At 36.6% G+C, this 27184-nt stretch overlaps 1 protein-coding gene across 1 annotated transcript; it reads right to left on the reverse strand.

The window, feature by feature from the left end:
• Nucleotides 1-2450: 2450 nt before the first annotated feature.
• On the reverse strand, nt 2451-25212 carry mmp11b (matrix metallopeptidase 11b). The gene is made up of 8 exons (XM_065244145.2): nt 24970-25212; nt 17018-17313; nt 9384-9527; nt 6692-6825; nt 6113-6351; nt 5636-5840; nt 5223-5483; nt 2451-3818 (listed from the first exon to the last, which is right to left on the reverse strand). Exons 1-8 carry the CDS (start codon nt 25072-25074, stop codon nt 3691-3693), a joined length of 1512 nt encoding a protein of 503 aa, XP_065100217.1. The 5' UTR covers nt 25075-25212; the 3' UTR covers nt 2451-3690.
• Nucleotides 25213-27184: the final 1972 nt, after the last annotated feature.

Here is a 27184-nt window from a genome sequence, read left to right on the forward strand (position 1 = left end):
TCTGATGACCAGATTAATTTCATTTATAATACAATTTAATAATGGCATGTAAACATTTTCAGAAAATTCAAAAACACTAAGGCCTTGTCCACACGGACACGGGTATTTTTATAACCGTGACTTTTTTACGCAGTTCGGCCATTCGTCCACACAGAAATGCAGTATTACGTCACTGAAAGCGAACATTTTTGAAAACCCCTGCCAGGGTGAAGTTTTTCCGAAATGCAGGTTGCAGTGTTGTAGTGTAGACAGTACTACCAGGATTTTTTCTTCTGATTAAGACTTCTGATTGGCCAACGTGGCTTTAGGATTAGGGTCATATCACCGCCTGCTGGTGTGGCATGCTCTTGACAGCGCGTGATCATGTGTTTTTGCGTGTTTATGTAGGCAGAGATTTCTTTTAAACCGAGCATGTGTGTAGGGAATTTTTGTTTTGGAAATTATACCAAAGTGAAAAAATGCAATATTTTAAACGTATAAAGGTTAAAGGAAAACACCACCATTTTTCAATATTTTACTATGTTCTTACCTACTTGGACAAATTCATACATACATTTTTTTACAATGCATGCACTTAATCTTTGTACAGCTCCTCATGAATGTGTTAGCATTTAGCCTAGCCCCATTCATTCCTTAGGATCCAAAGGATGAATTTAGAAGCCACCAAACACTTCCGTGTTTTATTTAAAGACTGTTACATGAGTAGTTACACGAGTATGGTGGCACAAAATAAAACATGGCGTTTTTTTAAACAGATAAAAATGAGAACTATATTGTATGCCGGAAGAGCACTTAGTTTGCAGCACTTCCACCTCGGGCGCAGTAATATTGACAGAAGTTTAAGCGAGAGGGGGTGTAGTCAGGAGTGATGATGTTACTGCACGACGAGTAGGAAAAAAAAGTTTTCTGTTAACATAAAAAGTATTACTGTATTTTCCAGACTATAAGTTGCTCCACAGTATAAGTCGCATCAGTCAAAAATGTGTTTTAAAGACGAAAAACATATGAAGAGTTTTGTTGCAAAATGAGATAACTCCGTTTTTTTAATTGTTCAGAAATCTTGGTTTTTTGGTTGTGCATTCCAATTAATATCAATTCAACTGCAGTTGGTTTGTTTTGATTTAAACCTTCATAACTACAGCTAAGTAGCACCATAAAACAAAATAATAACATGGTAACATAATAATAAACATGTTTTGACAAAATTGTTAAAAAATGGATTTATCTCGTTTTGCAACGAAACTCTTCACATATAGGTTGCACTGGACTATACGTTGCATTTATTTAGAAAATAATTTCACAAAATCCAAGCTCAAGAACAGACATTTAATCCAGAAAGGCAAATTATTCAACTAAACAATAGCACAGAACAGCAGGCTGAATAGGTGTCTGTACATGTTAAAGTCAAATAAACCGTTATTTACACGATACACAGCATACAGAACATACCTGGGAGGCTGAATAGGCTAAATTAACACGAAAAGACAATAAAGATATTCCATATCACTGAATTCATTGAATTGCATAAATACCGAAGCAGCATAATAATAGCATAATAGTTTCACTTGGTTCATATGAAGTAATTTTGATGTATAAGTCACACCTGACTATAAGTTTCAGGCCCCACCAAACTATGAAAAAAAGTGTGACTTATAGTCTGGAAAATATGGTAATATATTTTATTAACAATATTTTTATTTTAACGATAATATTTAATCATATATATTTATCTTGTAGTTTATTTTTTCTTTAGAAAAAAGTCTGGGTCTGTAACAAGGGTAAAGCAAAAAATATGCAAGAAACCTAAAATGAATGATCATAAGGTCCCATTCTTTTTGTTTTTGTGAAACTTTGAGTGTGTTTACATTGTGCAATATAACATGTTTTCACACAATTTACTTATCTGTATACCGCTGTTTTCACTGCCCTAAGACGGACTGATGTCTTCTTTGTTCGATGAAGTCCCTTCTTCAGAAATACGTAACAGGTTCTTATTGTGTAGTTTGTTTGTGTTGTGATTCAATGGCAGCTTGGCTTGCTGTTAACCTTACTGGTGACTGACGTATTCCTGTGTGCAGAGTTTAGTCAACAAACTGTTCTAGTGATGTCATTAAAAAGCAAGAAAGTAGTGGGCTGTAGTCCAAACCGGTCGTTCGCTGTATAGGCTTTGAAAGGCGAGTTTTGATAAAGAAAATATATTGCCTGGCAGTGAACTTTGAGCTTTATTATTTTCCAGGTATTATTTATGCTATTATAGCAACATTACACACTAACTAGGGTTTAAAAAATGGGATCAGAAAGAATGTGACCTTTAAAAAAAATCAACCCACTGAGGAATTTAAAGGGCAAGAAGAAACACATAACACATTATATTCAAGAGCCTTTGAATGTTATCATCATCAATATCCTAATTGTTTCGTTTTCAAACAATAGTCAGACAGAACACAATAAACAAAGAGACGCTTTTATTGGAGCTGAAAATATAACAAAATTATTTTAACAAAAAATTTACACAGTAAATGAATCATTAAAAACAATAACATGAAAAACAACTGGTTACATGACACACATATATATAAAACAGTGAATTAAAAGCAAATTACCAGTGCTTTGTGAGAACCAAAATGATTCTTTACCTCAATATCCCCACAATGCAGAAAGTTTATTGTAATGATTCAACATGATATGGTAAGAGACTCAAACAATTGCATCAGTGACCTGCACTGTTACATACACATTATGAATATTCATGAACAGGTCTTTCAGACTTCTTATATAAATTAATCCTAATGTTCAAAGTTCATCATGAGTTGTAGTTTTAAATCACTTCAATGTTTCCACAAATCAAATTCAGCTTTAGAATGTCCAAAATAAATGGCAGTCTGAGAACTTATGACCTTTATTGCTACATAAGAGGCTTCATGAACAACTATGAAACAACAAAACCCACATAATGTCAGCAGTGACCTAAACACCAGTGTGGTTTATCCTTGTTGGTGACTGCAATGAATAACTCAGCAATGAATTGTTATGTTAAGAATACTATAATGTACATGAAGTATGTTCTCTTTCTTAGCATCTATATTTGTACCAAAAGTGCTCACAAACTAAAACTGCTGATATGAAAAGAAATGTGGATATTGAATGTGGCCAAAATTATTTTCCAAATGCTCTTGACACTTTTGGAAACCAGAACAGTCCTTTGATTCTTTAAAATCACTGTCATTTATATAACAGCAAAATTTGGAGTACTACTCAATAAGAATGGCTGTTACACTTTCCTAACACTATCAATACTGCCAACAAAATATACACACAATAAATAATCAACTACACATAAAATATGTAAAACCAGAGTTTCCTGCATTTCCTGAGAGAGAAGAGTCATTTGGGAAGATGCAAATATTTAAATGAGACATCCATCAACAATTCATTTCATGTTTCAGTCACAGAAAAGTGGCATGGTAAACATGAAATAGCACCTTGGGTTATACAAATGGGGCAGATACACGGTACCTGCTCGAACTGTCAGCAAAATCCGATTGTCAAATATGTCTGACACTCTACCTGAACATTTCTAAACCTAATAGACCTTATTTGGTTCAGTGTTAATCATGTGTGACTGCAGGGGGAATTAGATGTATTAAAAAGAGCAGGAGAAATCAGTGATGAATTTAGGATTATGCCAAGTTATCGATACAAGGCTGCGGAGCAACCGAAGAAATCCATGCCAGTGAAACGGGGATAACCTTCCAGTACTTTCACTTCGACTGGATCAAATTTCCAGTACTGGTTTCCTCTCAAGAAGTGTGCAAAGCCTAAAAACACATAAAAAACAGTATTAATTATTAATAACATCTGTAATTTTTAATGAATTTTAAAGCACATACTCAGATATCAGCTTTGTAAAAATTGATTTAGTAAAATTCTGCTGTCAAATAACTATACACTCAAAAAGGGACAAACTCAAGCCAGCAAAAATTTAAGTATGCAAATCCATTCATCCTTACATTTTTTGTGCTTACTTTGTACAAAAATTATAATTTTTTAATAGAATTTGCTCTTTTTTTAAGTTAAATTTACTAAGGCACATAATCATTTTTTACACTAAAAAAATATTAATTCAGTTTATTCAATTGAAAAAAAATTATTCATCAATTTATTTAAGCTACATTTAAACAAAAAAAAATTGCGGAAAAAAACTTTTGTTTAAATGTAGCTTAAATAAATTGATTACTACACTGAAAAAAAATGATTCATTCAATTAACTCAATTTTTTAAGGTAAGTGGTTGCAATCAATTTGTTTAAGCTACATTTAAACAAAAAAAAATTAGAAAGGCAAAACAAAACAAAAAACTTTTCTTTAAAAGTAGCTTAAATAAATTGATTGCAACCACTTACCTTAAAAAATTGAGTAATATTATATAATATAATTTTTTTCAGTGTATGGAGCCCCTAAGGGGACATGGAGCAAAAATTAAATAAAATTTAGTTTCGTGTGCGCATGTGAAACTATCGCGTGCGAATGTGAAACTACCGTGTTTAGTTCCGCATGCTCACGTGAAACTTTTACGCGCGCAGGGGAAATTTTTGCGTGTGCATGTGAAACTTTCATGTGCGCACGTGATATTTTCACGTGAGCGCGAAAGTTTCACGTGAGCACGCGAAACTAAACTTAAAAAAATCATGCACATGAAGGTTTCGCGTGAGAACATGAAAGTTTCACGTGAGCACATGAAACTAAACTTTTAGCTTCAACCCTGATCAAACACACCTGAGCAAGCTAATCAAGGTCTTCATGATCACTAGACAATCACAGGTGGGTAAGTTTGATTAGGGTTGAACCTAAACTCTGTACTGCTCCGGCCCTTCAGGGAGATTTGGGGAACCCTGCCTTAGGGGCTCGGTAGATTGCACCCACTTACCTTAAGAAAAAATGAATAAATAGATTTTTTTTATTGAATGAATATTTTTTTTGTGTAAAACATTATTACGTGCCTTAGTAAATTTAACTTAATAAAAGAGAAAATTCTATTAAAAAATTATAATTTTTGTAAAAAGTAAGCACAAACAAATTGAAGTAATTCTAAATTAACACTTTTTTAAGTAAATGTAACTTAATTTTAACATGTAAAATCCACTTAAATTTGTAAGAAGGAAATTAACTTAATAAGCTGGTGTTGTAACTACTTGAATTATTTAAGTAAATAAAACTAAATACCATAACGGTCTTGGAAAGCGGCATCTATGTCATTCGGTATGCCTCTCCAGTCCCTCATGCTGCGAGCGTGGGTCATATCTACACGGTTTTCCAGCAGGTTGAAACGCCAATAGTTGCCTGATTTAAAGAGATAGATCTTCTGTGCCTTGTCTTCACCCCACATGAGGGCTGCCTGGATATCGGTCACGGTAAAACCAAGACGCTGTACAGAGTCCGGCCCAGTGATCTGCCGCTCCCCGTCAAACACCCAGTAACTCTCCCCTACAGAGAGAAAGTGGGCGAGAGAGATTACAGTAAACAACAGATGATATATTTAACATTTATTACAAACTCCTAGGGCTACTGTGACCAAAATATAAACTTTACATTTGTGCTTCTCAACTGTTCAAACTTTTATGAGGCAGCTAGTGTACCTTGGAAGAACCAGATATTTCCAGATCTGTCCTCAAAAGCAGCATCAATTTTATCTGGGATTCCTCTCCAGTGCCTGGATGCCAGCGCAGGATATCCAGCCTGGAGTTTACCATCACGGATCCGCCATACGTAACCCGACTTGAAGAAAAACAGCTCACCTCGGATCATAGATACTGCATCGAAATCTGTTTGGCAAGCATCAGGCTGGATAGAGAAGAGATCAGAAACACATCCATTCATAAATCATGTTTAGCAATAATTCAGCTCAATGTATCTGTATTTAGTTTAATACCCTTATTTCTTTGTCTGGCAAATATTTACAGAAATGTACACCATATAAACCATACAGTTGTGACCATGTCTATGTTTATGGGGAGAATCAAACTTTGATTTCATTGATTTTAATCTTTGACCTTAAACACTGAGAATAACTCAAACATTATGAATGCATGGATATCATTAGCCACATCACTCACTATTGTGATTTCAATCTCGTTGGTTTCTGGGATTTCAGGCGGTGGCTCATTTTTCTCTACGTTCTCATCCGTATGTTTGGCGCCGTATAGGGACTGTATGCCCCGCTTGTCATCTTCACTCAGCTGGAGTGGGTATGAGAAGGAGTAGAAAGGTGACATCACAGCTCCTGGTTCCATAGAGTGCTGCAGTCCTAAAACATGACCGATCTCATGAGCAGCAACCTGAAGGAGGTCAGTACCTGCAGAGACACCAGAGGTTTTCAAAACAATAATAGCTTAATTGGTAGAGCTTTGCATTAGTAGTACATATGTTAAAGGTACAATTCCCTTGTAACTCCCACTGTAAGTCACATTGGATAAAAGTGTGTGCCAAATGCATAAATGTAAAATAATAGTGTTCTAAGTTCATTACAAGACATTTTATATTATCAATACGTATCTTTCCTGGGAAATTGAACCCAGCTAATGCAATCTTCTATCAACTGAGCTAAAGGAACAAGTACTTGATCATTGTTTAAGGCTGTAAATGACCTTAAGATCATATTTAAACACATTCATTGATGGGTCTCTTTTTCTTACCCATGCTGTTGCCCACTGTCCAAGACTCATCATAGTCAAAGTGGATGTCTCCCTCTCGATATGTTCTGGGAAAGAACGCGTGGGCCAGAATTCCTCCTGGGCCATCGAAAGGAAGGTTGTCTCCATGCCAGTATCTAAATGTCAAACACGGATGTCAGGCATTCTGCTTCATTTATTCTGATTTCATCTATAGCTAAAAGAGCTGTAACTAAGAGCACACTTAAGCAGATAAAATTATTAAGGGAGGTCTCACCGCAGCCTGATTCCCTGAATCCAACGTTAGATGTTTTAAGGAAATGCAGAATTTTCCATTGTGAAATGCAGAAAGGTTAAATTGCCCACAAAGCCTTACTTGATGATAGATCTGTAATTCTGGCACACTCTTAAATTTCTAAAATTGAATGTAAATATGCATCCAAGTTTGATTTCAGCCATTGATTTCACTGTAATTTCAACCTTTGACCTTGACCATAATCAGACAATATTAAATATATCACTATTATATTTTCACAGAATGTTCTTAGAATGATTTTATATTGAAAACTAAACTAAATGACTAGGAATAGCTGGGTTTTTACAGGCAGAGTCAAAAAAAGAAGGTTATTCTCAGTAAGGCTATAGAAGAACCATTTCTGGTTCCCCAAAGAACCTTTCTAATTCGGAAGTGACTAATTCGTAATAATTTGTAAGACCACATTCGTACATTTTAGTTTGATTTGCTTTTGGGGTTTCTTTTTTTTATGATAATCGTTTGTTTTTTACAATTAACTTTGTATGAGTTGATACGAAAATACGTAAAATATTTAAGAATTTTCGTAAAATCTGGCTAATCTGACATTTTCTTGTAAATTACTAAAAATATAATTTTTTATCACGCTTGTGTGTTTAGGTTTAGTAATTTTACTTTAATGGCAATTAAAAGGTCATTAGTCAGTTATTCAAATCTCTTATTTTCACAAATGTCACTTACTTCATTCCTTTTTAAGAAATTTGATCTTCGCTGCAAAACCCTCTAAATACATGGAAAAATCTCCACATCCAAAAAGGTCTTACTCTTTACTGTCCTTTTTAAATAAAGGTAATAGACTCAAAAATTCAGTCAACATTCTAATACATTCAGTAAACCTTCATTAGCTGGGGTAATAAACTCTTGCAGCTTGACGTATGCTCCCCATCGATCATGACATTTGTTTCAGTGCATTTAGAGGACTTTGCTGAAAATCATTGTGGTTTTAATAAAATCTGCCAGCAAATAGGTATATCTGAATGGTCTGAGGCCGGGATTAAATGGATTTGAAGCGAAAGTATTTAATGAACAAGCCGACAGCATTCAGTCAATATCATTATTATTTTGACATAGGTCACTAGTGACTTTTGCATGTGAGCTCTTTATTTCTTTCTTACTATTTTAAAGAACCTCAATCATTACAAAGAACATTTAGGAACCATTTTTAAAGGTGCAAACCTGAAAGATCAAATAAGGTGAGTATTTTGTAAACAATCTTGCAGTACAAATAAACATTCTGATGAAAGTCAATGGCACACAAGAATGAATGCTTGGTCCATTGATATTGCTCAAAAAAGTCTAAACTTACAAAATGGACACGCCTGAATCTTCACGCTTTACTGCACCTCCACATGTTTTATTTTATGCATGATGGATACAGATATTCACATTTGCTTTGAAGAACATCAGTAAGCATCATACGAACACATTCACATTAGTGCTTTCACAAGATGTCAAACTTTTATATAGGAAAAAAGGCTTTAATTTTCAAACAGCAGGCACAGAGACACTGCCTCAAAGTTTCTACTGTTGGAAACAAAATATCTTACTCAAAAGAGACATGTTGTTTATATAGGCTTAAAAGAAAGCACTTTATACCATTAGAGGCAGCATAAAAACATACCTCAAGGGCACCTTGTCATAATCTGCTGCAATGACATGTTACGCTTTGCAACATTTAGGTTTAGGTTTTCAAACAGAAAGCGAAGCATGCCCAAGCCAGGATTTCTCGCAGCAGTCTTGCGTGTCCATATGTAAAGCAAATATAAACCTGTGAACTAAACCTCACAGGTGTTCTGAGTTACGACTTTTCTTTTCTGTCCTGTTACCCTGGCGATTCATAGTGCGCGGTGTAAATTTTCGACCCATAATCCTAAACCGACAACCTTTCTAATCCGTCACCTCAACGGGAGATGAAAAGCATCTGAGTTTGTCTAGCGAAGTGGAAACCCTTCCCTGATATTTATTTATTTATTTATTTATTTATTTATTAGGACCTTTTTAAAGGGTACTGCTCAAGCTTGGGACCTTTTTTTGACAATTGTCCTGTTGACAGTGTTGGAAATTCAGTGTTCAGTATCTTACTGTGTGCAGAGCAGCATCAAATACATTAAACTCTGCATCAAACCCACAAGCTGTTACTCATTGCACATGCAAAGGATCCAAACATAAAGACCACATACATAGAAATTGTAATGGAACAATGAAAAACAGACTGTTTCAATTTTAAAGTCAGTACGAGGGCAGAAATGAAGCTACATTTAAACTGTTTGATGCAAAAAAACTCTTTTACTTAAGAGCTAGACCTTGAGGTAAAAAATGCCTAAATTGTATGATATGACCACCTTAAATTTTTTAATGCATACCCAACATCTGCTATGCATTCAGCAGATGAAGTAACTTTACCTGTTGAAGTCGATCATGATATCCGCCCGACCGCTGGTGACTTCGGTAAAGGTCAACGGTGTGACGTCGCTCCAGACCCGCATGGCCTCCTGCAGCACACGTCCGACTTTCTCGACGCTCATCTGCCAAGGCGTGCGCATGATCCTGTTACACAAATACAAACAAGCATTACGGACCACCCAGTGCGACTTTCATTTGCACTAACCCCAATAACCAAGTTTACGTGAAAGTGCTTGCTGCTCTCCGTGGTGGTTCCATTATAAAGGACCCATATATTTGAATCTGGCTGCTGTAAAAACACAAATACAGCCTGAATGCGCACCCAGTTTTGGATTAGACACGGCGTTGACTATAGCTCAACTCAAGCAGTCACTGGACAAATCTAATACCCTGTATTGTGATAGTGATGACAGTCCATGTGGGTTTAAGTATGCAGGTCAAACAAAAATAATAGTATTGTTTTTAGTTACTTAGCAGGTTCAATAGACACAATACACCACACAGGTGATTAATTTAATATTTTCGTATACCAGCCTAACGCCCTTAAAGTCTTCCATATAGTATATAGTTAACTTTCTTCATGACTTTATGATTTTATTTTTTTTACATAAAATCATACTGCATAATGTAAATGTTCATTTTATTTATTTTGAACCAATATAAGAAATATTCATAATGCAAGGTGTTACACCGGGATGAAGCAGAAGCTTTGAACATTTAAGATCATTCTGTGAAAATATAACCTTGATATCTGTAATATAATACTGACTAAGGCCATGTCAAAGATTGAATAGGAGCATATAGAAATAAATAGACAATCTGTCAACTATGGTGTTTAAAACTGCATGTGCCTGATGTTCATTTTGCTACTACAGAAAAATTTTGAATGCTTTCTATAAATTAAAATGACCATCATCCCCTCATGGAGTGAGCCAAGAGCTGTTTACCACTCGGAGATGAAAGGCGAGCAGTATTATAAAGCCTGTTGAGTGATAGAGTCACCTATGCTTATTTTCACAAGCCGAATCCCCACCGAGTTTTGTGTATTATGTTCCTCAAAGCTTTCCTCTGGTGTATGTCTTTACAATAGAAAAAATATTGTAAAGTACATCTGAAAGTATTGTGAAGCGCCTGACCGGCAGCCACTGTGACTCGTGCCTGTGTGTTGTTTTCATGCTTTGGTCATTCTTATTAGCTCTGTGGGATTGAATCGCTCTGGGCTGCATGCTGGAGCCACAAACCGTCTCAGACTGTAGGGCCCCAGCAGTCTGCAAGCCCAGACAGGAGCTATGACAGCAGAAAGCCCACTGTGGGAGTCTGTTACCTGGTTGCATTAAAAGTTTGAGTTAATTCAACTTACAAATATTAGTTAACTCAAAAACGTAAACTGTTGTGTCAACAAATATTTTTAATTTGAATTAACTTAAAATTTTAAGGCAACCAGGTAACTGTTTTTACAGTGCACTGCATAGCATTTATTGTGAAATAATAAATATAAATAATATTTACAGACTATAAGTCGCTCTGGAGTATAAGTCGCATCAGTCAAAAATGAGTTTTGAAGAGGAAAAAACATATAAAAGTCGCACTGGACTATACGTCGCGTTTATTTAGAAAATGATTTCAAAAAATCCAAGCCGAAGAACAGACATTTAATCTGGAAAGGCAAGTTTTCAACTAAACAATAGCACAGAAGACCAGGCTGAATAGGACCCTGTACATGTTAAAGTAACATAAACAGTTATTTACACGATATACAATAGCATACAGAAAATATCCGAGAGGCTGAATAGGCTAAATTAACATAACAAGTAAAAATCAGGTTCAAAAAGGTCCCGAAGTCATTCCATATCACTGAATCCACTGAATTACATAAATACAGGAGCAGCATATAGCGTACTCTCGCAGCTGTAGAAAGTAATTGCATCTCTTGGTTTATATGAAATAATTTTGACGTATAAGTCGCACCTGCCTATAAGTTCCAGGACCTGCCAAACTATGAAAAAAGTGTGACTTGCAGTCCGGAAAATACGGTATGTTAATAGTGTACGTAAATGGGTTATTTCACAAAAACAGAAGTTTAAAGGGACAATAAGTAGGATTTTCCCCCATCTAGTGGTGAAATTTTATTTTGCATTCAAATGAATAGTGCTCTCTAGCACCTCGCTCTCCATAATGTGTGTTGCAACTACGGTAGCCTTCATGTACTCACTGATCTCCTTGTCCGTTTAAGCTATTTCACGTGTTCTGAATGAAAAGCGTTGTGGAAACGCATTGGTAGGCTAGTGCTTTTTGTCTCTCTCTGCTATTATATTTTATCAATACGGCGGAACGACAAGGAAGCATCCTTGGACTTACCCGTTCAATGTAAGTAAAGAGAAGAAATTCTAAGCTTACAAAGTCAGATCACTGGCAGAGGTCATTTGACACCAACGAGGACATATTTATGAATAAAGACATTGATTTTGATTATTAAAACACTTAAAATCCTACTTACAGTCCCTTTAAATAAAAGACTTGCTCATTAATAAGAATGGTAAAGTGCATGAAGTGACTTGCATAATGCAATGCAGGTCTATGTTTGTATTTATTCTTCATGCTAGTAGGTGTTGAGAACTTTCACAAAGTTATAGGGTTGAAAGGCATGTCTTTACACCGTGATTTCCCTTGTGAGGATACACATCAAACAAACTTTACTTCTAAACAGTTTCTATAGTAGAAATTTTAGTAATCATTTTTCAGCATTTCCAACTGCATCTTTTGAGCGAATGTGAGCAAGTGTTTTCAATGCGGTTCTACTTAAGTGAACCTCTCAAGGTGGATTATGGTTTTGATGTCCTCACATGCCACAAAGCTATAGTGCTTTGGAGTTGTAAGCGGCATTAAAGAGATTGTTTTCACTCAAAGTCAAATTTGTCATTTTCCATTGCAGGCAGAAAGAAAAACGTACTGAATCTTCACTGCTACAGTGGAAGCGTATGGAAAGACTTCTTAATAACGCAAAAAGTGTGGCAGAAAATGTACATTTGTAAATGCTGAATGTATTATAAGATGCTCACTTACACTTGACCACAAAATTGATTGGCTAATTGATTCTATATTGACAGCATTGTGCTGTTTGTTCAGTAGAGTAATGCTGTGTTCACACCAGACGCGGAAGAGGCGACAAAAACAAGCGCGAGTGATTTACATGTTAAGTCAATGCAAAGACGCCAATAGGCATCATGAGGCACGACAAGCGTGATTTGCGTGAGTTGAAAAATGTGAACTTTGGGGATTTTCTCGCCAATCAGGAGCTTGCTCTAGCAGTGACGCGATTACAGGAAGCGAGAACGAAGTCAGAAAAACAAAACATTAATGGTGAACAATCATCATCACTACACAAGACATCTTCGTACTTTTACCTGACTTAAAAGGATCTTGTTTGGAAGAGTGAGTAGGTCAAACAATCTGTTAAGTTTACTTGATTTGAGCTATATAAGCCCCTGCCATGACGCAAATTTACACGTGAATGTCTCGAATGACTAGAATTTCATGCGCGACTTTGCGCCATTACAGTTCCTTCACAACAGACGTAGAAGAGGCGGCAAAAATGTGCTATTCGCGCGTAGTTGGACACTTTTTTACATAGGCATCAAAATTTGAGGCAGAAAAACAAAACAACAATGGAGGATAATCATCATCGCTACACAAGATATCTTCGTACTTTCGAACAATCTGGTAAGTTTACTCAATTTTATCTAAATAAGCCCCTCCCATTATGCAAATTTACACGTCAATGTCTCGAATTTCACGCGCGAATGAAGCGAGTTAACTCAAAATATTAAAGCTTTCAACTATGCGCGAATATCGCCTTTTTGTCGCCTCTTCCGTGTCTAGTGTGATCGCACAGTAAGTGTGCAGACATAATTCTTTGCCTGTCAGAGTATACTAAATAAAATATTTGTATATAAAATATATACATATATATAAAATATTTATAAAATGTTTGGGAATTATTGCTCTAAAATATACTAGTCAACATTTAAAGTGGATCAAAAAAAGTTGTCCTAACCATGGGTTCAGGAGCTTGCTCTAGTAGTGACGTGATTACAGGAAGCGAGGGGAGTCGCAGAAGCCCCTCCCATGACGCGAATTACTGTTATAAGTGGCAAACAAGGCGCCGTAGACGTAAAGTATTGTTTAAAATTTTAGACGACTTTTATGAAAGGTTTTGGTCCACTTGAAATTTGACTACTAGTGTAAATAGACAAGGAGGCAGTTGTGGTTAGAATAAAACTTGTAACACGAAAGTCGCCAGTTTGATTCCTCCCACGACCTTGAGCAAGGCACACTGCAAAAAAATCCAGCATGAAGTTAAAACAACTTGGTTTTGCAAGTAAATTCAACATACAACCTAAGTTTTTTGTTAGTGATAAGTTGACATAACTTAAAAAATCAAGTTGAAATTGTTTCCAGAAAATTAAAGTTAAAAATATGTTGATTTGACAAAAATGCTGCATATATTTTTTACAGTGTACCATTTCCCCAATTCCTCCCTAGGCGCTGAGGTGATGCCCACCGGTCCAGGTGTGTGTATGTTCACGACTTGCAAAGTCACAAATTGACACCAGGGGGGTGGGCGTGGGACTGGGGGTTTAGTTCACTGTCCACATATACAGTCCATCATTAAGTAAGGGCTGAAATTACAGAGGACAAAGAGGTGCTATAGCCCATAAACAACCGCCTGAGTTGTGAGTCATGACAGCTCATAGAGAATACTGCTGACATAGGGTTTGTTTGGGAAAGTGCATGTGTTGATTTCTTGATATCAGATTTTGATGAAGCAGCAGAATGCGAGTTATACAAAGACGTAAACCATTCTCATTAAATTTAAATAACTTCATTTGGCAGATGATTTAATCCAATGCAACTCTCAGTGCATTCGAGCTATTGATTTTTTTAGTATCGGTGTTGCCTGTAAACAAACCCATGAACTTTTGAGCTGCTAATGCAATGCTTCACTGTACCAATTGAGCTACAAAAACACTTTTTACAGATAATTTTCAGGGTCTGGTGACTTATAACTTATAATTCGAACTTGGACAAATGAATCAAAATCTGGTTACTGACACAATTACATGTTGAAAGGTCTATATTCTTATACATAGAACATATATGAACTTTTAAGGAAATGTTAAGGCATTAGTTTTGGGGGTCAGACTCTCCGAAACACCTGGCAGCCAATTTTTTACTATTTGTGTTTTTCATCTCTATCTTTACAGTATCCAGACCAAAAGGACAGTCTGCCCTGGAGCATGCCAGCTTTATAGAGAATCATTGGAGATTTATGGGAAGGGCTGTAAATCGTGGACAGTTTTAATCAGTGCAGTAGTTGTATGAGCTGATTTAAGACTCAGATCTTTGTCTGAGCCCTCATCTCACCCTCCCGCTGACAGTGGAAGGTACAACTGAACCATTTGGACTCCACTATTATAACACACATGAGTGCTCTGAAATGTAACAGTGTATCTTTGTGGGGTCATGACCTCATGAGTGGAGATTAAAGAGGAGACTGATGGACTACGTCCGGCGGAGACCTCCTTTGACAAAGACAGTGCGGCAAATCAGTCAAAACGTAAAGTGGAAAACAGACATCCACAACAGAGAGGTCAGTATGGTGCTTAAAAACTAATGAAATTTAAGTCAACTTGACATATACTCTTTAACAACATGATCTTATGGAAAGTTGTTTATAGTCACGAAAAATTTAATTAATTTATTCGTATCCATGGCACAAAATTCAGCTTTTTCGTGCCTTGAGCACGAATGTCTTTTTTTGTCACTTGCACGAATTTCTATAAATAGTTTTTCATGTCTGTGGCACAACTTTCTTTTTCGTTTCATTCTATGTATTGTTTTCTCTTTTTTCCCCTATTTTTAAATCATTGTAGCTTGGGGTTAGATTTGAGGTTTGGGTTAGGATGTACTTTAATGTATTGGTTTCTAGATGTTTTTCTTCCGCTTTTAAAACTATTCTCGTCTGAAGTTGGGGTTAGAGTTGGGGTTTTGGTTAGGATGTCTAAAAATGTAACAGAAAGTGATTCTAACCCCAACCGCAAGAGACAATGTTAAGAAAATAGAAAAAAAACAATGAGAAAACAATACATAAAATGACACGAAAAAGACATTTTGTGCTCAAGGTACAAAAAAGCTGAATTTTGTGCCATGGACACAAATAAATGAATCACATTTTTTGTGACTATAACACGACTTTTTTCTGTGAGATCAGTCTGCTCTTTAAAGTAAAGGTGCTACAAAAGGTTCTTTACTGCAGCAATGCCATATAAGAACCATTTTTGGTTCCCAAAGAACCATTCATGGATGTTAAAGGTTCTTTATGAAACCAAACTGTCTAAAATGGCATTTATGGCATCGTAGCATCTTTATTTTCAAGTTAATTCATAATGCACATTTCATACACAAAGGTAATTCAAAGTGCTTTAGATAAAAATTTTTACAAGGACAAAAAGGTACATGAACATAACCAGGTTATTTTTTATGCTTGATGGTTGTAAAATATATATCTTATTGAAAAAAAAGTCTTTGGTGAATCTAATTATCCAAATAAAAAATTTAGTCCATTATAAAAACAACTCAATAGAAAGTCTGTGTGTGCAGGTTTAGCAATAGATGTGGATCTTTAAAAATGTCCTGACAAATGTGATAAATGGCACAAAATGTTTGTAAAGGTGAGTGTTTTGTAGTTTAAAACAGTTGTTTCCAAACTTTATCAGCGTGTGCCCCCCCTTGTGTGCGGGGCATTCCTTCGTGGCCCCCCAAAGAAAATTTGTGACAAAAAACTGTTCTAAAACTCAACATTTTAATTAAAAAAAACTATAAATTATACAAAAAAGTAGTGCTTTTGGTTAGTAGCCTTATTTTTTTTTAGGTTTAATTACAAAGATAAATTTATGTATTTCATAAAATGTCATAAAACTGGGGCCCCCCTGGCACCATCTCGTGGCCCCCAGTTTGAAAACCACTGGTTTTAAATATCATTACCTTTTAGAAACCATGTGAGTATATAAAATGCCCTTACTAATGTAGTAAAACAAACCTATGTTTTGGGGTGTATTGTTTGCTTTTTAAAATCAAAAGGGGGCTTATAAAAGCAGATACATATTTCTGGCTGTGCTCTGGAGCCACGAAGTCCCGAGTCTGAGACAGTTTACTGCTTTTAATTAAATGGGTGTAAAGTAGGAGAGTGTGTGCGGTTTTCTTTTGAACTGATAACAACCATAAGAAATATGAGAAGATGAAGTGAGGATTACTGTAACTGTTTAAAACAGGTTTTCTCATGTGGGCAGAAATACTACTGTAAATCTGATAAAAAAGGAAAAAGAATTGCAAACATTTCAGGTAAAAAGCTGACTTTTTACTATAAAACCCCCTCAATGTATGAATATGTTTAAAATGTGTGTTGCAAATAAATTAAGTAATGCTAAAAATGTTACACATACAGTAGTTGCTAATCCAGAAATTATTTATGGTTTTATGTTTCATAGTTGTCTATCATCTCAGCAGGTGTACAGTACAGTAGAGGCAGCAAGTGGATCTATCCAATGAAAAATAACCACAAATCCTAGTCTTACTTGTACGTGAGGTCTGTTTTATCCCATCGTCCTCCAAACAAAACAAAGCGTTTTCGACGATGACGACCTTCAAGCAAGCCTCCTTTGTGGGTTGAGTAGTGAAAGGAGTTCCCTTCCTTCTGCGAGGGGTAGTCTGGGACTCCACAACGCGGTCTGTTCCAGTCCGTACCATTTTTGGGTAGCGTCAAGTGTGGCTTGATTCTCTTATTCCCAAAGTCTTCACCCAGCGTGTCCTGAACATGATGAAGTCGGCCCCTCTTTTTAAAGCCCTGGCGATGGGTCTTCTGAGGCCAGTCCTGTTAACAAACATGAAAATGAACCCTTAAAAAGTATAATTATAGAGCACATTTATGCCTGGTATTAAGATTCATTTTGGTCAATCAGATCACAGGTGGACGAGAAAGACACTTTTACATTTACACCTGGTGTTTTAATCCTTCTTTTTGTCCACTTTCTGATTACTACGCACTAATATTATGTAAGAGTACAGCTGCTTGTGTTGTTAGTAAACATCCTGCACATAGTATGTAGAGGCTTTCTCAGATATTTCAGAGCAACTCGCAACTTAAGATACTCGCAAGAAACTCTGATTACCCATGAGATTAAGTGAGTATCTGGCAACGCTAGCATCTCTTTTATCATAAACCCCTTTGAAGCATCTGCAGCATGCACGTACTTTGACATGATGCGTGATGCACACAGGTTCACATGACGCGCCGAACATATATTTTGAAATGATGAGCCACACACATGACGGGATAAATGCATGTTTTGACGAGCTTTGCATTCATGCCTCCTCGAAAAATAAGTCACTGGCCATCACTGGTTTCTATGGTGGTTTTAGATGTTCTGGGAGGTTGTTTGCTAGAAAAATTTATAAATGCTCATCCCGATCAAAGGCATTGGTCTTGTAGTCAGCTCTCTGATATATCAGAGAACTGGGTTCGTTTCTTGGCTTAAGGTCCTGTTCTGGTCCCGTTCCCCTTTCTCCACCCTATACCTCTTTTCAAACTATACTTTGCTGTCAATAATAAACACACACAGCTCCTAAAATGTAACTAAAAATAAACACCCATTCCCAATTCTCTGTAATGTTCTGGTAATTAGAGGACATGGGTCTCAATTTGTCAAATTGCTTGGAAAAACAATGACAAAGTCTAAATAGGGAATGATTGCATCACTGCCTAGTGGAAAGTCATGTTGGTCTTACATCACTAATAATTTGGAAAGACATTATCACAGTCAATTGCCTCAACCAAATTTCAAGGAAATAGTTCTGCTAATTGACTGGGAGGTGAGGCGCCTGAGGGAAAGTCCGGTTGGCCCAATTTCTCGCCATTCCCAAAAACCCATCACCCCCCTGTGTTTCCATGTTGCAATCCTGTGCTCCAGCTGTGCTCCAGATCTCACAATTCCCCTTCATTCTCTCTAATTTAAGTTTGGTTATGAGGCCAGGGGTGGTATGGGGTAAACTACTTTTTTTCGAAAAGCTTTAAAAAATCCCTTCCGCCTCTGTTAGCCATAGGGATCTTTTAAAAGCTGTAATTTCAGGATGAACTATATTTGGACACATAAAATGTTTAGGAATGCATAGCAGGAAGTCTGAAAAAAGATAAAGGCATGATGCAACAGCAAGTAAATTTTAGAGAAACCACAAGTGTCCTTTATCTTGCAGTATATTGTTAACATACATTACAGTCTAGTAAACAGGAAATCCCTTCTGATTGGTTGAGATTGGGTCTTCTTGCAGATTTATGTCTAGTAAATGCTTACCGCACCGTGTTGTAAAACAATAAAAAAATTTAACGAAAGAGAAATAAATGAAAATGAAAGGGAAAACAACCAAATATTTATGGACAGGTTGAGACAGATAGTACGTTGGTAAAAAAATGCACTGACATGTGAACTTGATAGCAATGCTAAAACATGACCCTCACACCCCCGGCAAAGAGAAACCACACAAATTCCACAGATACGAGTGAAGAATCCACTGCACTTCATCCACTCTCAGTTTGTTTTTCTCAAATCTGCTGACTGAGCACGGGCTTTTCACGGGCTGAGCCATTATTAAATGGTCATACACGTTGAAAGCATGTAATTTAAGCACTGTCACTTAAGCATGTTTTTTGTACAACAGTCAACACTGTTTTTGTAGAGCGGACTAACCTCTCAGCGACGACAAACTGGTCTACTTAAGAAGCAACAGTTGGAAGAAAAACACCCGGGTGTCTCTAGTTCAACAGAAGTCAGGGGTCAAAGGTTAAAACCTAGATCAACAACATAGAGCCCTTGGGCCTAAATAAACACGCATGCTGACATTTCAAATCTAACACTGTGTAGATAGGTTTTTGCTTTGTGTAAAATATTGCAAAATAAAAAATTACAACCATAGTTAATATTTATCCGCCAAATGAACACTTGCCATGATTTTCCTTATATATAATTATATTATTATTAATTATTTATCTGATAAATATCAACATACAACAACATTTTTTTTTTACTTTTTTTACAACCATATTTCATTGAATTGGATTGCATGAATGCATTTCTCAGATACTTTTATCCAAAATCAATTCAAGTGCATTCAATCTATACATATTTTATCAGTATGTGTGCTCCTTGTGGATCAAACCCAAGATACTTTGCACTGCTAATGCTTTACCAGCTAAGCTACAAGAACACTGTTATTTTACATTAGGCTATTGTGTAATATATGAGGTTGAGGTGGTAAGTGCAAACAAGATGGATAAGGTTTGACGTAATGGCAGATAGGTGCATATTAGCACCTGAAATTGCTAAGTCGAGAGCCAAAGCTGATACTCAAGAGAGAAAAGCAGCATGCAAGCTATGGCTCATTGTTTGCTGAACAAACAACCCAACACTCAATCCATCATTAGCCTTCATGAACCGTCACTCTAGAACTGCGGTGAATCCGAGAAGTAAATTCATCTTTAATTCTTATTAAAGGGCATCTTTTTCATTGCTTGGTATACAATGTATTTGCGTGGTTTATGGTTAAAAAACACATTATTTTACACATACCATACAGTTTTGTAGCTCCAGATTGCCCTCTCTTCCTGAAACACACTGATTCATGTACAAAACTCATTGATTTGAAAAGCGCTGTGTCCCTGATTGGACAGCTAATCAGGGGTGTGTTTCTCAAAAGCATCGTTAGCCAACGCACATCGTAAGTTCCATTGTTACTAACATCGTTCAACGATTTGGTGTTTCCCGAAACCATCGTTCAAACGAACTTTCGCAAACTGCATCGCTAACTTGTGTCGTTGGAACGACAGCTCTTGACCTGTCGTTAGAAGCATCGTTCCTTGTTATTATCATATGTAGACTTACGTTGATCATGCTTTTGAACAAAATAAGCAAAAAACATGTACAGTCTATATCCATCATTCTAAATATATAACAATTTTATTTTACGTCTTTAAATTTGTAAACAGAATGAAATCGCTGCATTTGAAAACTGCGCATGTGCGCAGCCGTACGAGCTTTAAGACCTTGGGGAATCCCTGGGAGGAGTGACGTAAGAGGGAACTTGCGCGTGAATCAAATATCTTGAAAATAAACAACAGATAACTAAATCACGATAACAAAATCAGTCTTCCGATGCAATATATGTTATTTACAGCAATAATTTGACATTAAATCGATTTGCACAGATTAATTAGTACTTCAGCTCCCACGTGACATCATCAACTATGTTGTTAAACCAACATCGTTCAAACGACGAATGTGCGACAAAGTTACTAGTCGTGACAAGGTAGTTTGTTTCTTCAACGATGCATCGTATTATGGTCGTTCAGCAACGAGTTACGTCGTTGTTTGGGAAACGCACCCCTGTACATTGTGATTGGTCTGCATACCTCCGACGTCAGCCGGAAATGTGATGCCTTAACATGTTTGAAAGATTTGCGCACAATGCAATGCTAACAGGAGTTAACTTACAGGCTGTGAGTCCTAAACAGAAGGAATTATGATAATTTCGGTCTTGTCTACATCTGCAATCCCAGGAAGTAAACCGTTGCCTACAATCCGTGTGTTTGTTGTAGTCCAAGAAAAGAGATTTACGTAGGACTCACGTCATTGTTTACTTTGGGGTATGTACCGTTTGCATATCGTTAACATGTACAAATACACACTTCCACACCACAGGATATGAAAAATTGTGAATTGGATAATTGGTGCTCTTTAAACATAATACATAATTATTGTATCAAATAATGAGGGCAAGCAACATTCATCCAAATATACTCGTCTCATCTCAATCTTTTCTTATTCAGACATTCCTCAAGCCTGGATTTATTTTAGGGAGTCAAATATGTAAAGCTGGGAATATCCATTTAGAAACCTTGTGTGATTACACGTGTTTCATATAAAACAAAAGTCTCTCTTTCTAAATTTTATAATATGGAAGTGTTGGGCCATTTTTTTTATCAGTGACATTTTTTATGACAGCTCCCTGACAGATATATGCCTCTTATCAGCTATAAAAATACACCCAATTGCGAATTATTTTACCTCAAGGCAAGCGATATAAACCTTTACACAGCTGGTATGCGGCTCTGACAGTACAAAGGATTCATTCAGTTTAACTTTCACATATCCAAAAGTTAAAGTGCATCTATTTAATTGCTAAAAACAAGAGTATTTTGTGTATTTGGTATAATACAATGTGTTCACGTTGGTTATGGTTAAAAAACACATTATTTTACACATACCGTACATTTTTGTAGCTCCAGATTTTCCTCTCTTCCTGAAACGCACTGATTTTGTACAAAACTCCTCGATTTGGAAAGCTCTGTGTCCCTGATTGGCCAGCTAATCTGTACGTTGTGATTGGCCTGAATACCTCTGATGTCAGCCGGAAATGTGACGCCCTTTACCATGTTTGAAAGATTCGCTCACAATGCAATGCTAACAGGAATTAGGCTGAATTTGAAGCGGGAGGAATTATGATAATGTCGGTCTTGTCTACATCACCAATCCCAGGAAGTAAACTGTTGTTACAATCCGTGTGTTTTTTGCATTCCAAGAAAAGAGATTTACACTCGCGTCGTTTACTTTGGTGTTTGTACCTTTTGCATATCGTAAAAATGTACTAATCGACACTTACACACCAAAGGAAATGTAAAATCATGAATTGGACCTTAGGGGTCTTTAAGAACTTGGTTAATAAAACCACTACTAAATGACAATGGAAAGCTACAGGAAAATAGAAAAGAGTAGACTTCATCTTTATAAAATATATAGTGCTAAGTACGACTATTAAAAATAAACCTTTGTGATCATATGTAGGTCATATACTTACGTGACGTGACACAGTAAAGCTTCACAGTAAAAACAAAACTTTGGGAAAACCTGGAAGAATAGGACTGACATGTCAGAGCAAGAAGACGGTTTGGAGTGGGCTGGATGTCCTGGCATTGATCCATAGGGCTCTTAAGGATAACCACTTTGTTTGGTAGCAAAATTAATCTCTTGGTTACATCCAACTGATGTCATCTTCTCCTAACTGCATAAGAAGTGCCAGGGAAGCATCCTAATTTACTTTGAATCTAAATTTCCTCTCTGGTCATTTCGGATGACTGCAAGCCCTAACAACACAGCCAGCAGCGTTTTCTATCTTCCGGCCTCATTGTGTTTGTTTCCCTCTCTCTTTTGTACAGTATGTCACTCTCAAGTGAACATACAGCGAGAAAACACAAACAAGAAGTTCCACTGGCACATTAAAATAGGCCACACTCGAGATAAAGAATGAACATGCCAGAGAAAAACAGGCTGGGGTAAATATTTACCCGCAAAAAGCTCCAGAGATCTGCATGCTGTGGGTTGTATACACAACTGAAGTGATTACGGTAAAGAGGAAGATGGCTTTGTGGGAACAGGATAGAAGTATGTTGATGGGAGATATAAGCATTTGATACGTCAGCGTATGCAGACTTTTTCTGAATGAGTTCGTGCAGAAGTATGCAGACTATACACCAATGGAAACAAACAGTATGTAGTGTGTTTACTGTTACAAGTGCCATTAATCCGTGTTTGATTGATAGTTTTTTTTTTTAAGACAGTAAATGATAAATGTTTAATTCCAGAGGCGTAACAACTTATTTATATTTTTTACTAAAAGATGAACAATGATTATTATCACAGATATGGAACAGCTGTAGAGGTGTTGCAGATCAACACGTTGAGGTCATGACGTGACCGAACATTTGGTGCTTTAAATTAGAACCAGGTACGACCGTATCCCCATTTCGGTCTTGTTCTCATTTGTGCATGTGAGGAAGAAACCTAAACCCCCTAAACCCACAAGAGGTGCGTTGCAGCTGACCTTGACCTTGCCTGTCTATGCCTGAAGAAGCTGGGTAGAGACTCAGCTTGAAAATGTATCTTTGTCTTACATGTTTAGAGACTTGGTTGTGAGGACAAAACACGTTGAAAAATTGGTTCTGATGAACAAAAAACACTAGAATGAGTTGGAAGATGTATTCTGTACCTAAAACTTTTATAAAAGCCATTATGCATAGTAATATTGTAATTATAATAAGGTTTTTCCTTTACTCTTTCCTTTACATATTGGACTTCTTAGGACATACACATTAAGCATGTTTAGTTTGCATGTTGGATAATATTTTGGAAGTTTTAATACATTTCATGATGCATGCACTATGTCCTGCAGAAAAACATCAGCATTTTCTGGAGGGTTGGGGGTCAGCAAATGCATTAGTAGCTATCTGGATACTTCCATTTTCCCTTTGTCAGCAAACACAGGGTTTGTTATCCTTCTTGGCTTGCCAGATGACTTGCCCCTGCCTGCATAATCTCTTGCTCGGGGTTTGTCAACATTCAAGAACAAATTGACAGCACATGCTCTGCATGAGAGCTGCCGTCTATATTTAAAAATGAGCCAAGTTCCTCTTTAAAGAGATCTGGAGTTGGTTTAAATGCAGGTGCCATTTGAATGATAAAGTGGGTCAAGGCATATACAATAAAATTAAAATGCTTTTTATATCCAGATGCTTTGACATCATGAAACAGATTGTATGGTAATGCTATGTGTGGCTATTTGGACTTCTAATATTGTTTCAGCTTTGTTAAAACTACTTTCTATTTTGGTCCAGTGTCAAAGATGAATGTTTTGTTAGCCTCCATCAATATTTTTCATGGCATAATCTCTTTTTGGTTCTTTGCCAACTGGGTTACAACTGCCATCTGTAGCTTTTCTTTGTCAACTTCCTCTAAGTCCTGAGAGGGAGATGCTTTCTTTGTGCAGACCAACGTCCAGATTTAAGTTATTAGAAGATCGGCTGGACTGTCTATAAGGCTACAGAGATTATATTTAGGAATCTCGGAAAGTAACACTTGAAGTGAGGTGGATCGTATAAAATATAATTTAAGCTAAATTAGGATTTAAAGACATGGTAGTGCCAAAATAAACAATACAAAAGCACTGAATTCGTTTTGCACAAATCAGAAACAATTACAATGAACCTGAACCTGTATGCTATTTTTAAACACATACCTGAATAAAACATTTGAGTCTTCCCACCTCTTAATAAACATAAACTGTACTCATTAGCTGTTTTGCTTATAGATACAAGATTTATTTTGATTATGCAACTAAGCCAAATGACATTGTATTTATTTTAGCCTGATTAAAAGGTTGCCATTAATAATGCAAAGTGCATGCAAACGTGAATTTCAGTATATTTGATATTATAGAGCTCTCGCAAATAGTTAAACAATGCCTTATTTGTTAAAATGTAGGCAATAGTATCAGTTTATACAAAACAAAATCCTATTTTTCTATATGCATCGATTTAACAACGCACTTAAAGTCAACATTCCCGTGTCAGGCTTTGCTGTTGCTTTTTTTTCTCAATATGCTATTATCTTTTACATAAAGTTGAATTAAGAAAAGTTTCACTCACCGCATCTTTATACCTGTGGCTGTTTTTTACTTCTGGCACCGGTAGAGAGTAAACGCACACTAGGCAGTACAAGACTGCAGTGAGAATTTGTGCGGACCGCATCATCCACAGACTCCGAGCCCCACACAGCACCTGCGCGCGAGGAACTTTAAAACACGAGCGCGAGGGAAGAGAGCGTGCGCGTGTCTGTCGAGCTTCGCCGTGACTGAGTGCAGACTACCCGAGGGATTTTATACTCTCTGATGTCTTTGTTTTCTTCACATTACACTTTTCATGGGCTGGAGTGGCAAGTTCACCAGCGATCACGTGATTTAGCCCTCCATTCCTCTGGCGCGCGTTCCGACGCGCGAGGGTCGACAGTGGGTAGGGGGCAGGATTGGTTTCCAGTGATATCGGTTAGTAGTTGAGTAAGGTCGTTCGGAGAGTAGCCTAATAGCGTGTCTTTTAACAGTTGGATATGGCAATGATGTGCTGATAAACTTCCTGTTGAACAAAACAATGTTTTCCACTACAAATACTATTATTAACCATCAGCTGTTTATCATTAAAACCATTACACATTACCTTTATGTAGAGTGTTTCTTGTATTCCAATTAAGATTTAATAGTGTTTGGTTCTTATTTGCCATATGACATCCCACCAATAAGACCCAACACGTTACCAGCAGAGACACACGTTAAAACCAATAGAACTGCTGTGATGGTTACTGTTGTTATGTTGGTTTCTTCAGCAGGGCATTGATGTCTTGCCAACCACGTAAACTATTGAATTATTGAATGCAGAGAATGTAATATTGTTTGCAGTTTCATACCAGCTTTTATGTAGGCAATTATGCAGACATGCACCTGCATGGTTATTCACAGTTTGCATTGCGTTTATACAATACAAAAAAACAGAAAACATTATAGTAATAATAATATTAAATTTTTTACAACTGAATAAATATTTAGTGAAAATAAAGACACAGCACAGAAAAATCCACCTCTTTAATTTAAAGCTGTAAGGAGTTAAGAAAAGGAGTGTGTGAAGTGCTCAGGACCTACGGGGTTAATGGCTGTACCTGTGTTAAATTCAAGCTGTTTTTATAGTTTAAGACAAAGGTTGTGTTCCGAATTTGGCTCAGAAAGTGGCATGCTTGATTTATCCGTCTGACCTAGAAGCACCTGACAATGAGAAGACACATTTCTCAGATGCCTCTGGTTAAAGTGCATGAACGGTATCATTAGTGTTGGGTCCATTGTTGAGGAAATTGTCTGGAGCATCTGTAAATTAAAGGGCTTGATCACTGATCTCGTCGTTTTAAAGTGTCATCAAGGAAGTTGTATAACTAGGGAAAGATCTTCCCTATGTCCGAAATCTGAACAGTCTTCAAAATAAAGTACTTCATGATGCCTCAGAAGAACCATTTAGATCCATAAAGAACCTTTAACATCCAAAGAACCTTTGTAGTGAAAACAGATCCTTTAGATGATAAAAATGCATGAAAGAAATTATTCTTTGACTGAAAGATCCAAAAACGGTTTGTCTATATATGGCAATGTTATCTTTATTTTTTAAAGTGTGTAGCGAGTGACTGCTGAGGTTATGATTACCTAAAAAACCTTTTAAAGCTCTTGTGATTTTCCATAAAAAATGTTCTCAATTTATGTTGTATATAACTTTATATTATAACATAATATTTCACTGTCCTGCAGTGGCGGCCGGTGACTTATTTTTTAAGGGCGCTCGATGCCAAGTTCGTCACGACATGTATGTAGCCCATCATGTGTGTTGTTCATCATTTCAAAATATGTGTTTGGCGCGTCGAGTGATCTTATGTGCATCACGTGTCTTGTCAAAATGAGTGCCTGTGCAGATGCGTCTAAAGGGATTATGATTAAAGAGACGCTCATGTTTGCCAGATTAGTGTTAAGTGAGTGTCTTGTGTGTATTTTGTAAAAGTGAGCATCTATTTTATCATAAACGGTTTTGAGGCGTGTGCAGCAGGCACTTATTTTGACAAAACATGGATGCACATGGTTCACATGATGCAACAAACACATATTTTGAAAACACAAGCAACACACATGACACTCCGAACACTTATTTTGAATTTGCGCCCCTGGGTTTTGCAAGTCAATTCATCTTACTATTTAAATTTTTGACCTATGATAAGTTGACATAACTTATAGAAACAAGCTGAAATTGTTAAGCTTAAAGAGTAACTAAACCCCAA

This window comes from Paramisgurnus dabryanus, chromosome 18, assembly GCF_030506205.2.
Source record: "Paramisgurnus dabryanus chromosome 18, PD_genome_1.1, whole genome shotgun sequence".
Classification (NCBI taxonomy): Eukaryota; Metazoa; Chordata; class Actinopteri; order Cypriniformes; family Cobitidae; genus Paramisgurnus; species Paramisgurnus dabryanus.